Raw genomic sequence first — 15,162 nt, 5'->3', positions numbered from 1 at the left:
GGCCCACCACCAATTTTGCCGGCCAGAGGCTCCAGCCATAATTTCATCAGCCTTATTTGCATGAACAGTGAGACTCTCAAACGAGTTTCGTGGAGAAGTTGCTCCTCTTTGTTGGTTTAATGTTGCCGTTTCAGCATACAGTTTTTGTTCTCTAGTACACATTCTATTAGCACTTGAGAAAAGTATTTCAATTTTTTGTTCTTTTCCTCCCTGAAACAGCACATTCATCATTTCCCTTCATGTTTCTTGTTGAAATGCTCATTTTGGAAGAAGTCTAGAAGCAGGAACGGGGTATTGCTTTGTAAAACACTATTAGAAGTGGTTTGGGTATTTTTTTGGATAGGGAAGAAGCTGAGCCAAACTAACAGAGTTTTGACTTTGAAGTATTAATGAATTATGATTAAAGGACAAGTCCGATCTACATACCTCCTGCAACTGCATCGGCTAGTGCCTAAGGATGGACAGCGAGCAAATGCAGAGGGATGAGCATTTGCAACACAGAGCCCACTGAGCCACTGTTTGGAACAGATGAGTGGTGACAAAAATGATGCTGGCTGCCACTTCTGCACCCTCCTCCTGGCAGCATCTCATTACCCGTCACGCAAACACAGGAATGAACAGACTCAGCCCCAAAGCCATTGGGAGCACTTAGTTTATCACCCTTTGCTTCTCAGCGCAATCGTTTGGTAGCAGGGAAGAGAAGACATCTCTGGGGATGGCCAGCACAGGCTGGGGATTTATCATTTCGTGTCCCTGCACAGCAATTCTAACTACACACGCAGGGGCCAGTTCCTCCTCAGCACAAAGCAACTGACTTCAGGAAATTACATCAGGGCTAGCATTTAAAATACAGAAAATACACAATAATATATTTGAATAGTATGCACTTTGACCATAATGACATTTAGAGAAGGGGGGGCGGAAAAAAAAAAAGGTAAGTGACCATCTGCTCCCAAGCTTGTTTCTGCTGTGTAAAGAATGTCAAGGGTCTTTTTTTACTTTTCCGGAAGCAAACAAATGGTTTATTCAGCAGGGATCATGGCTATAGCCCAAGACAATCGGCCAAGTGTGGGTTCGGTGAAAAAAATGACTTTTCAGCTCTAACCCCAGACCCTCCTTTCCATTTTTTTTTTCCCAGCTCATTAAGTTTGCATTAACAAAACATGACCATTCAAAGGCAGGAAGGCTATTCAAAGCATTTGTATTCTTAAATGCCTCCAACAGTGAAAGACAAACACTTTACTTGTATTATCAGATGATTAGGTTTGCTTTTCCATGTATATAAATTATATTACTTACACAAACACACACAGAGGACATAGGATCACTCACATCGGGGCTGCAGGTTCAAACTCTTAACATCCTAGCTGAGCACAGCACTTGAAGATATAGTCAGCTTTAAAGCACACGGTTACGTTAGCATTTTGTGGGATCAGAGTTCAACTTCTTTTATTAAAATTACCTTTGTCCAGCTGGAGGCACCTGTGGTGTAGACTGGGAAGAGGGAAGGAAGAGGGTTTGTGCTGCTGTGCACCCCCTCTCACATAACCCAAAAGCACAACCAAGGTATTTTGCAGGCACCCTCCAGCTTCCCTGGTAACTCAATAAACCCCACTGCATCCCCTCCTTCCCCTTTAGCAGCAGGCAAGGGGAGCTGGCAGATACGGGTTTCTTGTAGTACTTAATAGGGCACGCTTGTGTTTCAGAGATGGAGCAGCTCTATCAAAGAAACTGTGGGCACATAAAGGTAGGTGACAAACACCGCCAGTGCTGCTGCCCATCTATTCCTTGCCTGTCCCCCACGAGCATCCCCCAGCAGCCTGCCCAGGGAAGCCCAGGCACTGGGGGATGCACCAAAGGTGCTCACGTCTTCTGGTGTGCCCAGGTTCTTGGTGGTGGTGGCAAACACGCAGTCCCAGAACGTGTCATCTGGGCTAAAACCCTGAAGCATATTAGCTACCTGAAGATCCTTAGTCCGCAGCAAAGAAACAGGCAGGGCATCACTGTGGTGGCCCTCCTATGTCCTGTATCAGTTAACAGTATAATTATAGTAATATAAATAATAAACTTAACAGTCCCTCATATGGCTGCAGTTACAGCATTATAGCTTGTTCCCTTTCTCCTGTGAAAATCACTAGCTACTAATACACAGAGGATATACACACATTGGGAGATTGATACATCAGAAGCAAATCAGTTATTGCCACTAGCAAAAATGCGGTTTGCTTTAGAAAGAATCTGTTTTGCAGAAGAAAAACAAATAAAGCCATCGCTACTGCAGGCTGCTCCCAGAAATCCCTACTGTCTTTCACTTTAGCACAAGAAATTTCAACTTCAGATGGAAAACACTTCAGAAAGCTGGGACCAAATGAAAGTAGGAGGTTAGCATGAGGAGGTGGGGCAGAACTTGGTTTCCAGTAGGTCTGAGGTCACTCTACCTAGGTAGCAGCACCCCATGTAAACTTGCCGGAATTTTCCAGGTCTTAAAGAAAGGTAACCATGGACTCATTTTCCCCTGATTTTTAGGTAGAGATTTTGTCATCAGTATTGCTTTTCAAAATAGCTGCTAACTAAATTTTGAAATAAGGATGTGTTTCTTATTTTTTTCCCCGCAACTTTTTCCATCTCTAGTAATGGGGGTATCTCAGTTCAGGCACCATGACAGTGTAGCAGGGAGACTGGACTGCAAATATGCCAGTTTAACTATAAATTAATAGCACATTCAGCAGAATGAAGTACTGTAATATTACTGTTCATAGTACAGTTACATTTATGGATCCCAGCCAAGACTGTGCTCATGTAGTGCTGGGAAGCCTACAAAGGAGGGAGAATCCCTGTCTAGCTGAGATCGAGAGATCTTGAAACACGTCAGAGAGCCACAGAAAAGTGCAGTGGCCTCCCTGGGGTGACTGTCAGAGCTACAGCAGAACCAGGAACAGAGCAACCGTGTCCCACGTCCCAGTTTCATGGGCCATCCACTGTTCCTATTGCCCCAAGGCAGTATTTCTCAGTCTACATCAAATTTTGATACAGTATTTTTCAGTCCACGTCTCAGTCTTCACCAAATTTTGCTAAATATTTTTAATCAGCTCCATTTTGAAAAATTTCCTAACCACCAAAGTAGAGTTTATTCCTCAACAAGAAACTTTGAACTGTAATGGCAAATGCTTATTGCAGTGTTTATGATAACCTTTTATGCTAAAAATAGCTCTTGTAAACAAGCTTTGATTAATTCCCACTGTCAGGATGTGCACTGTTCCCAAGTTTAAGAACACTTTTTCCGTAGATGCTTGCTCATTTCCTTCAGTCCAACCTCTTGGAATGAGTCTGAAGGCTCAAAAATCAGGCTCTCCTTACAAGAAATAACTGCTCAGGTATAAACAACCTCCTAGCAAACAGCCTATACTCCTCTCAACACCTTTGATCTGACTTAAAGGGGCCTTTTTGGTCAGTTCGGAGGTAGAGAGTGATAAAAAGGGTTTTTACTGAAGGTCATATCACCTCCACAGAATTTTCATGGCTTTGTCTCTAATCCTGGATCCTGCAAGTACCAGAAAGTCGCTTGGATATTGTGCATAACAGACACCAGGCTATAGCTGCCACTCCTGAGGAGAGCTGTAAAAATGGCCTGACGCTGGTAGGCAGAAGTTAGGGAAGATCTAACAGCAGCTCCATCCTGCATCAGAGAGAGAGCAGCTTTGAGACAGACTTGTCTCTTCCTGGTTTCTTGTTTTGCATCAAAGGAAAGCGACTTTTCCCCCCCCCCTCCCCTTTTTCTTTTTTTCCGTCTTGACAGGGCAGTACATCCTGTTCAAGGGGATATTTTCAATGTGTTTCATAAAAGCTTTCAATTTAGATACATCAAGAAAAAGCTACTCTTAAACTTGAAGCTTCCTGAAGGGCTCTTATCTCCAAGTGCACAAGCAAGTTCGATAAAGAAAACACTTATGTTAGTGTTGTTTTGATTGCAGAGTTTGTATCTAGCCAAATTATTCAGATGCTGCTCCCAGGAAGCTGCTTCGAGTCCTGCAGCCATCGGTGTTGAACAGTGGGACGCAGCACCCCATCAGACCAGGCTTCCTGAGCCCCGTGGGACCTTCTGGTGCACCTTCCCAGAAAAGGGACGTCACTTCAAGCAGCTGAAGCACTCAGCACCCGGCTCCACTCTCATCTCTCATTCCTAGCAGCACGGTTGGCACAAAGGTATTTTTCCAATTTAATAAAAGCAAACAAGTAGACATGCTATTTTTAAAGCACTGTTTTATGCCACAATGGTCTGAGATTAGATGCGGCTTATCCAGACATTCAAAAACAATGCCCACATCACTTCTCCCTGCAGTTTGTCCTCTCCCTTAAAAGCCTAGAGAAAAGCTATTTTTTCCCTTCTGCTCCCTGCTGGCTTTCCGGCTCTGTTGTCTCCCTCCCTTGAAACAACTTCACACTGGCTTCCTCGTGGCCTCCCTTCTCCCAAACAACTTCCTGTCTGCTTCCCTGTTCCCTCCCCATTTCTGCCGCTGTCTGCCTGCACAGGAGCAACTCCCATCCAGTTTCCTTTGCTGGGTCTCTGTACAGAAAAGACACCCGGGTGACCACACAGTTGGGATGGGATTAAAGAAAGCTGATTAGCCTGACTAAAAAGTCTCCAGCCCCGACACACAGAAACTCTCTGGTACCAAAGAGTTCTGGTTCCTGTAATGCCTTTAGCATCAGCATGGTGGTCCAAATAAATGCTTAAAATGATTTTCATCGCATGCCAATACTGCCCATACAGGCTTCCTAAAGTGGATTCTCTTCCTCATATTCAGACAAAAAGAGGCTGTCTGAGGCAGCCTTAGCAATTATCACGATGTTAGCTGTTAACAAAGACAGCTGTTCTTTAGCAAAAGACAGTCATTTCTCTTTTACCACCTACTAACCCCCCCAAAAGCATTAGGCTAATTTACTAGCTATACTAGAGAATAACAGAGGACAAGTACTGCTCTCAATTTTTCCAACTATATTAAAAGACTTAGGATCTCAAATCCAAAAGCTCCACTGCTGATAAGCATCAAACAGTCTATTTTCAGCTGCAACTTTATGGGATCGAAACCTTTAATTGAAATGAACAAACATCAATGCTAAATTTATCCCAAACAGTCGAATGTGATGATGGCAAAAATGTATCACACCAACAGAATTAGGAGGCATCTTGAAAAATATTTAAGACGATCATAATTAAATTATCTTTCTACTTAGCCTTCCAATTATACTGCGTACTGTTCCATGCACAACATGGAAACAGTATCATAAAGCTATTGTTTCAGTTTGCTTCCTGTGATACTAATCTCAATCAGGCCGTCAGACGAACAGCCTGCATTTCTAAATGTTAAAGGCTTCCTCTCCAACATTCCCACACAGAATTGCCTACTGTGAAAATCAAAGGGAAACGTGTTACTAAGTAAAGCAGCAACTTTTATAAAGCAAAACCTGGTATTTTTTACCCTTTTGAACTCTGAGATATACAACCAGCTATTTCCTATTATGATAGGATACAAGGGCCAAGCTTGGGCCCCGCAACGCCTGCAGGAGACGTGCACCCTGCGATCCAGAAGCCGGGATTTTCGGAGGCACGTAGTGGGAGAGCTCTCAATGAGGGCTCAGATTCGTGGGCTCTGCCATTCACCTGCTGGAAGAATGTGGGCATAGATTTCCCTAGGGCTTGGCTTCCCAACAGACAGATAATCATTATGCAGACACAGCTAGTGAAACAGCCCGAGTTACACAAGTGAAAAGCCCTATTCCAAGTCAGGGATAATGGGAAGGGGCATGAGACACGCAATGCCAGCGGACTGAGGCTGGCAAGCTGCCTACAGCCATCTCCGAAATCCCATCTGGAGCATCAGCTTACAGAAAGATGAGGATGCAGTCCTGGGAAGGCCTTTGCTCTCTCCGCTCCCAGCAAAACTGCCACAGAACGAAGAGATGTGTTTGTGTTTGAGAACCCTGCCCACAAACAGTAATATAAAATAAAATCTGGCGTGCCGGTAGTTTTTGGTAGAATGAACAATAAATAACAAAAATGCTAATCAAGTGGTACTGTTTTCTTTACTACCTTTGGAAGCATTTTTCAAGCTGCACTGCAAGCTTATTTTAGTGACATTGTATATATATGTAAATGCAGTAAATGTTATTTTAACATCCTAATTAACGACAGAACAAATACTCCCACTTAACTCCAGTTTAAACTAAGTGTCTAGCCCAAATAATCAAAACTATTTCCATGAAGACAACATAAAGCACAGGGCGGGTCTGCGGGCTGGGGCAGGCGTTCGCTTCTCATGCACACTGCAGTTCTCCACCTCCCCATTTCCCAGTTCACCAGTCAGAGGCGACACAGTAACCCTAACCCCCGCGCTCCCCGTCAGATAAACTGGGCTCCTCAAATGCAATGCGGAATTAATGGCCAAATTCCAGCCTGCTAAACATGCGTGTGGAATGGGGGCGGCTTTGGTTGGGGCTCAGAAAGGGTTTAGAGCAAAAGCGAGAACGGAACGCGGACAGGCATCACGCAAGCCCAGTGTCCCTTTGCTCCACACTCTCGTCAAAACATGATGAGCAGCAAACTTCTTCATCTGAGAGCCAAAAGCTGTATCGAAAACCTATCGCTTTGAATGAAATCGGACAGCCTTCTAGTGAAAGCCAGTGTCCTTATAAAGACAGACATTATTCAGAAGCCTACCATCAAAGACTCAAATTCTGCTTTTACTGGAACAGATCAGAAAAACAGTACCCATCAAATATTAGCTGTATAAGCAGCTACTGTACGGCAATGGTGTTAATCAGTCCTGAAAGGCAGTATTTTTTCAACAAAGCTCACCTGCCAGAAATGCTTATATTCAGTTTTACAGCCTTGTCTCCTGAGAGCAAGAAACAGTTCTCAAGCTGACAGAGATTTACTTGGGCCAGAGCAGTACTCTATACCTGTGAATCTCAGGAGCCTCAGCAAGCATAACCTGCCAGGCAATTCCGTGAGAAGAAATAATAGTCTGAAGTCATTATTCTGATAATGATAATAAAAGTTCCCTCTCTGATGCCACTTTATTCCAATGACTGATAAATTTTATCTTTCAAATATTCAGGGCTTAAATTTTCAGCCTTCTCGTTTAGCTTTGCTAGTTTAAATGTTAGCTATACTCAGAAGAATATAAGTAGCAGACGAGGCCTTTAAAAGCAAACAGTGGTTTTCTGGTTTGAGTTCTTTCATTTCAGTGTATTCTCATTGTCAGAAAATAATACCCAGGTCTTCCAGAAAATCAGTCCCTTTAAAGTACGTCAAGTTCAATTCCTCAGAATAGAATAAGATTTTAAAACCTTTATCTACATCTGCAGTGTCTACAGAGGCAGCGATGGACAAATCTGCATTTGACTAACAACACAAATTGTAATGAGAGGACTTACTCCAAGTCAATATTTAGACTGTGGAAGTGCATCACATTTAAGGCTAAGCAAATAACATAGAGAAAGCCTGAAATATTAAATCACAGCCTGTCACTACTGCTATGTTTCATTTCCAGATTCCTTTCTAACTGCTGGGCCCGGGTGGTACTTCAAGAAAATGTAAATCAGCTACATGAATCACACTGTTTTTCAAACAGTCACAGAAAAATCATGTGTATGTGAGAATATTATATACATATATTGCGTTGTCATCACTAACAAATTATATGAGCCTAAGCCTTAACGCTACAGAAGCCCTAAACACATTTTTTTATCTGTAGATCTTTTCGTCACCAAGAAATGTACACGTATTTGAAAATTTCACTTTAAACTTAGCAATTTCCAGGTAAGCAAATGTATATTTCTGACAATGACAGTATCAAACTATTTCATGTCAAATTTCATAGACACACACGTTACTTATGTTACAGCCCTTCAGAAGCTTGTGCTGTGCCAGTCTCTAGTTCACACCATATAAATATTTGAAAAGCTGAAGCTGTGTTTTTATGAGAAAGCTGGTAACAAATTGGCTTGGTGTACGGCATGTTTAAGAACACTTACCTATTTACTCAACTTCTTCAAGTATTAATTACATGACAAAATCAGAGCTGATTTGCAAATGCTGTTCAGCAAATAAACTTTTCTTTTCACAGAAGTAAATGTTAAAACGACATTCTACAAGCTAAGATGAAAATACCCACATTTGATACAATAGCCTTAGCAGAATCCAAAAAAGCTACAAAAATTACAAAGCACGGAGAAGCAGAACTGAGTTTGTCATATTTTCAGACTAACTGATGACAAACCAACAGCATACTCTTCCATAAAATGAGATACTTCCTAATGACATTTATTAAAGTAATTGTTATGTATGACTCAACTTTTCTAAAGAGAGGAAGTGCAATCGTGACCTTATTGGGAGTTTTGCCATTAATGAAGGAAAAGATAAAATTATGGCTTTACCTTTCACAAACAATGCAGGCATTGTTTTGCTAACGTATTCTGGACACTTATAGGTCACCATGTGAAAGCTCCCCCAGAAACATCAGTTGTTTTCATTGATCTCACAGGCTACTCGAACCACAGATTTCCATCAAAGTGATTATTCAAATATAGGTGCAAAATAAAAACATTGTTAATTTTATCAGTTTTCACAGGCTATGAAAATGATGCTGGTTCACATTTCCTACTAGTCCAACATGAGCAAGATTCTGATTACATAGAGTCCATTCACGTCGAGTATTTAAAAGCTGTTTGCTTTAACTATTTAGTCACCTTGTCATAAACAATCTACCTACTACTCATTACCAGCACATAGCACAACTAGTCCTTTCAAACAAAGTATTGGACCTTCAGAACTTCCCAGCTGCCTTTTGAATGCACTGGCACAAACGTGCTTGCCATGCCAAATCAAAATTTACTTGGTTCAGCATGGAAGCTTAAGATGTATGTTTGAATTCTGATTAAACTCTTGTAAGTTTAAAATCTTGCAACTGAGCTTAATAAACCACATTCAAGAGTCTTGAGAGCGGTTTTTTTACAGAGGCAAAACTGCACCTGTTGTTATTTTGGTAACGAAGACCTTATATGACTAATATCACTCAGATTTTTCTATCCCAATTAAAATATACATAATTCTGATGGAAAAAACCCACCAACCTATCTTTAAATCTAGTTGTATTCTCACAACACAAGCAGTTGTGTCCTGTTCTCACTTTAGGACCCAGCACTCAGAGAAGAACATGCACAATCTTACGAAGCTGCCATCAGCTAGCACTGACAACTTCTTTTAGCCAGATCTTACCTGAGGACAGAAGCTTGTGAGTGCGTAGGAAACTGATTGCCAGGCGCATTATGGATGCCTTGTCCAGGTGGGAACTGATGTTGTGGGGCAGGGGCAGCTCATGTGCCAGTTCATAGAAAACTTCGGTTTCTTTACTTCTCCTGCATCTCGCTGCATCTCTTGATTTCTCCTTCCTCCGTTCTGAACTGCTCCTGGTAGGTAAAGGAGAGGAAGGAAACAGCATTTCTTGAAATGCAATTCACGACTTGAGAAAGGCATTTACAAGACTACATCTTCTCAGCAATGAATCCATTCTGTCAACTGGTTTAAATCAACTGACCAGACATTAATATCTATTTGCTCCTTTTAAAATGGGAATCAGGAGAGGACTGCCACAACTGGAAAGCGCTCTGATGCTACAGAAGTCAGCCTTTGGACCCCCTGAGTCCCCATTGATTGTAACAGGATGAAGATCTGCCTTAGGTGAACGATTCAAAATGAAAGAGCAAACAATTATTTCTGGGATTCAGGAAATGTTAAAAATAAAAATGTAGTTTGTTCAATCTAAATTAATTTACTTGAAAAATACTCTGGGATGAGGTGGCAATCCATTTTAAAGCTGGAACAATTATAGTGCATGTGGCTGTCTCGCAGATATGACGACTTGCAAAGGCTGTTCCCCACATTAAAATAAAAGTAATAATAGGGTATCAAACTGTGTTTGTATATACAACTGTCTCAGCTCTTAACCTGACACTACTCTGGAAAACCACCTTTGCTTGACCATGAAGGATACAAAATGGGAAAGAAAATACTGTTGCATGCAAGAAACCCCTCCTTTGTAGAAGGTAATTAAATCACCATTTCTCCATTGTCTACGAAAACAGATTCCTTCTTGAGTAAAACAGCATGACCGATAGAGTCGGCCTCCTTCAAACTCCACAGAGAACAGAAGAGCAGGAAATAACAAAGGGGAAGACATTTTATGAAGCAAGTATGCAAAATTAAGTCACCGAGGGACATAAAGCTAAATTTAAGATGCGAGAAACACAAGGGCTGTATTTATAATAGATCTGGGATAGGACAGTTTAAGAGGGAACTTCAGTGACTCTAAGGTTCTTTTATAAAGTACAATTCTTGTTTCAGAACACAAAGAACCTGAATCCATTCAAAACCATCAGCTATTTCAACCCCACGTAGCTCTGCTAATACTAAAAGTTTCCTTCACTTGCATGAGTTGAGGTTTTGCACCTTAGTCATGCCAACACAGGATGTATTTCTTTTCAGGCAGGCTCCTGTAATACTGTACCAGTGCAAACAACACAGCTTGGATGAGCACAGAGCAGGGCGTGGAGAAGACCAGCCCCACCATTTTTACTGTTGTGGCTGCACATTCATTTCTAGAATCACCAGTGGCAGCTCTCCATTTGCAAGGCTGCCTAAAAGTGAAGCATCTTATAACCTGCTTTTTCCAATGTCAGTATAAAATAATGAGCCTATAAATTAAAAACGGATCAACCAAAAAAAAAAAATCCTATCAAAACAGATATTTCAATAAATGTATTCTCTTGTGTGAAGATGATGAGGAAAGCAAATATTAATTGCATCACTTAATCCTAGAAACTGTTCCAGATCATGGCTGGTCTCACATAAAACCGCATTAAATAGAAAAAGAGTAATAATACATAGAAACATAGAAGACAGCCATTTCTAGAAGAGCTAAACTGCCTGCAAAAGCTTCTAACATGGAAACCGCAGGTGGCTTCATAAATTAGAAAGAAGGAAAAATAGCCAGGGTGCGTGTTAAATGCTACGAGTAAAGTTAGTTACAGTAAGGTGTTTGCTGGGCCCAGGCAAGGCTGGGCATTCAACATCATCATCCAAAGCAGAAATATGCTCACAGCACATCAGTAGGGCCCTCGTGCTGCAAAACATGTGAAGCTGGGCATGCGCTTAGGGATCAGACAGGTGCTCACCAGCGGATGTGCTAACAGGGCAAGGAGCCTCATAAATGCTTACAGTATCTTCTCAAGATCCATGATCAGCTCTCGGCAAACGTCTTTCACAATTTTTTTGCCTGAGGTGAATATTTCCTAACATGGCATCTGTTACAGGAGGTATGCACGGGATGAGACCTACACACATGTCAGTACATAACGGCAGGATCCAACTTCAATAAGTTCAGGGGCATTGCTGGAACGAACACCAACTGGCCCAAGTTTGAATCAAAAGGATCAGATATTCACAAGGTGACACTAACTCCTTACTTTTACCCTTGCCAAGCAAGAGTCATACTACATCCACATAAAAAAAAAGTCCCCTTGTACAGCTATCCGAGAAGGTACAACAGAAAATGCCCCGTGTCCTCCTGGGGCAGGTGCCGGGAACAGGAGAACCATGTGAACTACTTACACCGATGCTTCTTTCAGAGGGACATCTTGCTCTCTGAAGAAAAATATGTCTATACTGTGCCTATAAAGATGCTGGACTAGGAACAAATCTTCTCAGTTTCTAATTCTACCAATGCAATAAAAGAGTAGAAACAAACCAAAACCAAACAGAAAAAAACCTACATGGCAATATTTGCGAGAAGTTCCAATTGCAGCTTAGAAAATTTAACTTGAACCATAAATGTTCGAGCTCTGCTCTAAATCTAGAGCCCACAATTTTCACATTAGAACCAACTTGGGCAAAACAAGATCCAATCCCTGCTTGTTTAAATATGAAGCTTTGGGAACCAAGGCCAAAGCCGTGTCGCAATTTGCACAGTAAAAAAGGGTTGTATAAGGCAGGGTCTCTCATGACGCCACTCTGGCCACAAAGAAAAATATTTAGTTTTGCTAACCTCTGTAAATGTAATTTTGAAGTGTGGCTAATGAGACAAGCTGCTTTCATTAACCATGGGTTGCTCAAGGTTTCTAATAACTAATGCTATGAGCTGAGAATGATTTTTTCCCCTCTGTACAGCAGATGCTTTCCCTTAACACTGCTTCTGCCCGTCGTGCTCGCTTTCTCTGCAGAGAGGCTTCGTTGTTCATTACACACCGCAGGAGAGCTTTCTCACATCAGAAAACAAGGGGCGGAATCAGCCTGCCTGGTTGCTTTCAAAAGGCTTTCTTGCTCACCCATTATCATTTTAAATAAACAATTTGCTTGTTAAGCATTTCCCCCTGTGGCTTCCTGCACCTCAATTTTCCTCCCCTTCTCCCCTCCCTCAGCACACCCTCACGTTGCGCTATGATTGCAGCCAGCCCTGCACAAGCACAGAGAGGCCCCCAACACCCCCACGCCGCTCGCCCCGCACAGCCCCCCCCCCCCCCCCCGCCAGATATCCACGCTTGCTTGCTGTCCCTCCCAGGGACACCCACATCGGAGACGGTCACTCTCTGCTTACTCGTCCTGCTTGCAAAAGCCTCCAAAACTTGCAGTCGAGTGACAAGATTCTGCAAAAAGCAGTATTTTCACGGTTTTCTTTCGCAGGTGGCAGGCCACTGACTGTCTCTGCAGTTGCCCCCATTTTATGCATGGGATTAGCGTTTTACCCTGGGCAAGGCTGGACTACTCGCAGCTAGAGAGTGAAAACGTAACTACTCAACAACCTGCCTGTTTGAAGGCCAGGAAGAAAGGCTGACACCAAATCCTCTTCAAGCATCATTAGAGCAAGAGAGAAAAGGCCCAGGCTCTAGCTAATTTATGAATCATTCCCTCCCAGCACATAAACCACCCACTTATGTGGCAAAGAAAGAGCACGCATGTGCGTCACTGCTTGGAGAAAGTGACGCAAGCAGAAGCAGAAACCTCACTCATCCAAACCTGTGTCAGATTTTTAAAAAGGCAGAGGGAGAGAGAGAAGAAAGCCACCACAAATCAATCCACCCGTACCCTGGTGCAAAGCCCGGAGGTACTGCAGGGAAGCCTCCTGGGAGATCCCCATGCTCGTTGCTTCAGGAGTCCCAGGATCCGGCAGGATAAGGCCCCGCTTGACCACACACGCACCCTCACATTGCAATCACAGCCTGACCGTTGCCAACAAAATGACAAGAAAGGAACGGAGAAGCTCAAATCTTCGCTGGAAACAGGGTGTCCGAGCTCAGGAACGGGCCTAGGGACTCCACTCAGGACGTGGCTACGTCGAGGGTGGTTGGGAGGCTCGAGGAGAAGGAAAAGGAAGGCGCCGCTTCCCAGCAAGGACTCTCCCAGGGCTGCCGGACGATGCTCTGGGGCCGCAGCGCTCACACGCACGCAAGCCGTAGGGAATGGAAGAGTTAAGGCAGTGCAGGCAGCTCCCCGCCACAGAACACAAGTATGGCACTGTACCCCCAGGACGGCTGTTTACATGATTTCCCACTCCCTCCTTGCCGTGTTTAGTTTGTGCTCTGAAAATAGAATTTATGGGCCAACGTGCGTGAGCAAAGATGACAAACAACTGGCATGTATTTGCCTTTTCAGGTGAAGCTCCTGAAAGGAGCAAAAGCTCTCTAACAAACTGGTCCCAGGGGTACACCCACGCACGGGAACAGAGCACGTGATCCCATCCGCTGGAAGCATCCAAAGGGGTGCAGGAATGCCCTGCACAGATCCCGGCAGCCAGATTCCTATCCCCTTGCTCATCTCCGACAGTCCCTTGCAACACAGCTTCACTGAAATGGGCTGGAATGCCTGCAGACAAAGGTCTTGCTTGCTCGCTCGGGGTGAAGATCATAATCTGGCTTTCCAAAGCCTGTCTTACTGCAGGACTGGAAACTCCAGGCATGGCAACTTATTGGCAAAACCTGAAGCCCCACGTAACCGCCCCGGCTTAAATAACCTTGCAAAAGTATCATGTCGGCTTAGGGACTGTCTTCCCAGCGCTCGCTGCTGCGACAGCTCCAGGCTCCGGCAGCTGGGAGAAAAGCTGGGGCAGCCAGCCTGGGCCAGGGGCTCCGCTGCTGCCACTGCCCTGCCCGGGCGACCGCAGAAAGTACCCGCGACCCGGAGACAGTAGGGATCAGCCCCACGAACACTGGGGCAAACAGACCACCCCCGCACGGGAGCTTACGTGCAGGCGTACAGTGTCACTCGTAGAGTTAGGCACCCGCACAACCCTCCTCGGCTCAGCAGAGAGGGACTGACGTGACGTTCCAGTACTATTCCCATTGGCTGTGCCCATACTCCCTCTCTGCAGTCTCAATTCTACTAGCACTTCACCTCCACCACTAACCCCTGCCCACCACCTCCACCCATACATCTCCCTGGTCCTTCCCCAACGCAGTTACGCCCTCAAAGCCCTTGGTACCCACTCAGCTGACGACAGTGCCGGGTGGTCAGCTTCAGCAATCCTCCCTTCTGTCAAGGACATCGGTGGCCTCCTTTAAGCTGACGGAGGGGACTTGCCAAGATAGCAATCTTCTGCTTAGGGTTTCGCTGCTCACAACAAGTCCATGTGGGTTGATACTTTGGTTGTGTACACACACGCTTGCTTGTTTAAGACTAGGCAGCACAGTAATTGCACTGAATTACACTCCCACCTTGTAGGTCCAGATCACAAGAAGCTTTTAGAGAAATCGTAATCCGCACCTTGCATAAAAATATCTTATATGTAACCTGGTAGCCTTCACTGGTACATACATACTGCGTGACGCATTCGTACAACGCTTTAAAATACATAGTTCAGATTCACTCGCTGGGGTTTATTTCACGATTTTGGTGACCCTTGGACTTTGCTTCAAACTGCCATGTATGCAAGCTAGTAAAACAACAAGCATATTACTTTATATCCAATGGCTGGTTATTAAATGTTTCTAGCTCCAGCACTTTAAAGGTCAAGAATCCACAGTTAATTAAGCTGTTACATGAAATTTCTGTAGTAAATGCTTATTTTGGATGGTTTAGTTAAAGCTTCAAATGGTAACTTGCAGAACAAG

At 43.7% G+C, this 15,162-nt stretch overlaps 1 protein-coding gene across 1 annotated transcript in view; it reads right to left on the bottom strand.

The window, feature by feature from the left end:
- Window positions 1-14,597, bottom strand: part of EPAS1 (endothelial PAS domain protein 1) — a 41,924-nt gene extending 27,327 nt beyond the window's left edge. Inside the window, exons 1-2 of the mRNA XM_075706811.1 lie at window positions 14,539-14,597; window positions 9,281-9,471 (exon numbers count right to left, since the gene is read on the bottom strand). Coding sequence (XP_075562926.1) covers window positions 9,281-9,471; window positions 14,539-14,597 — 250 coding nt within the window. The remainder of the gene's footprint in view (window positions 1-9,280; window positions 9,472-14,538) is intronic.
- Between the last annotated feature and the right edge of the window lie 565 nt (window positions 14,598-15,162).

The sequence above is a fragment of the Pelecanus crispus genome, chromosome 3, assembly GCF_030463565.1.
Source record: "Pelecanus crispus isolate bPelCri1 chromosome 3, bPelCri1.pri, whole genome shotgun sequence".
NCBI classification, from domain to species: Eukaryota; Metazoa; Chordata; class Aves; order Pelecaniformes; family Pelecanidae; genus Pelecanus; species Pelecanus crispus.
The sequence above is the reverse complement of the archived record's forward strand: the minus strand, read 5'-3'. Positions and strand labels throughout refer to the sequence as shown.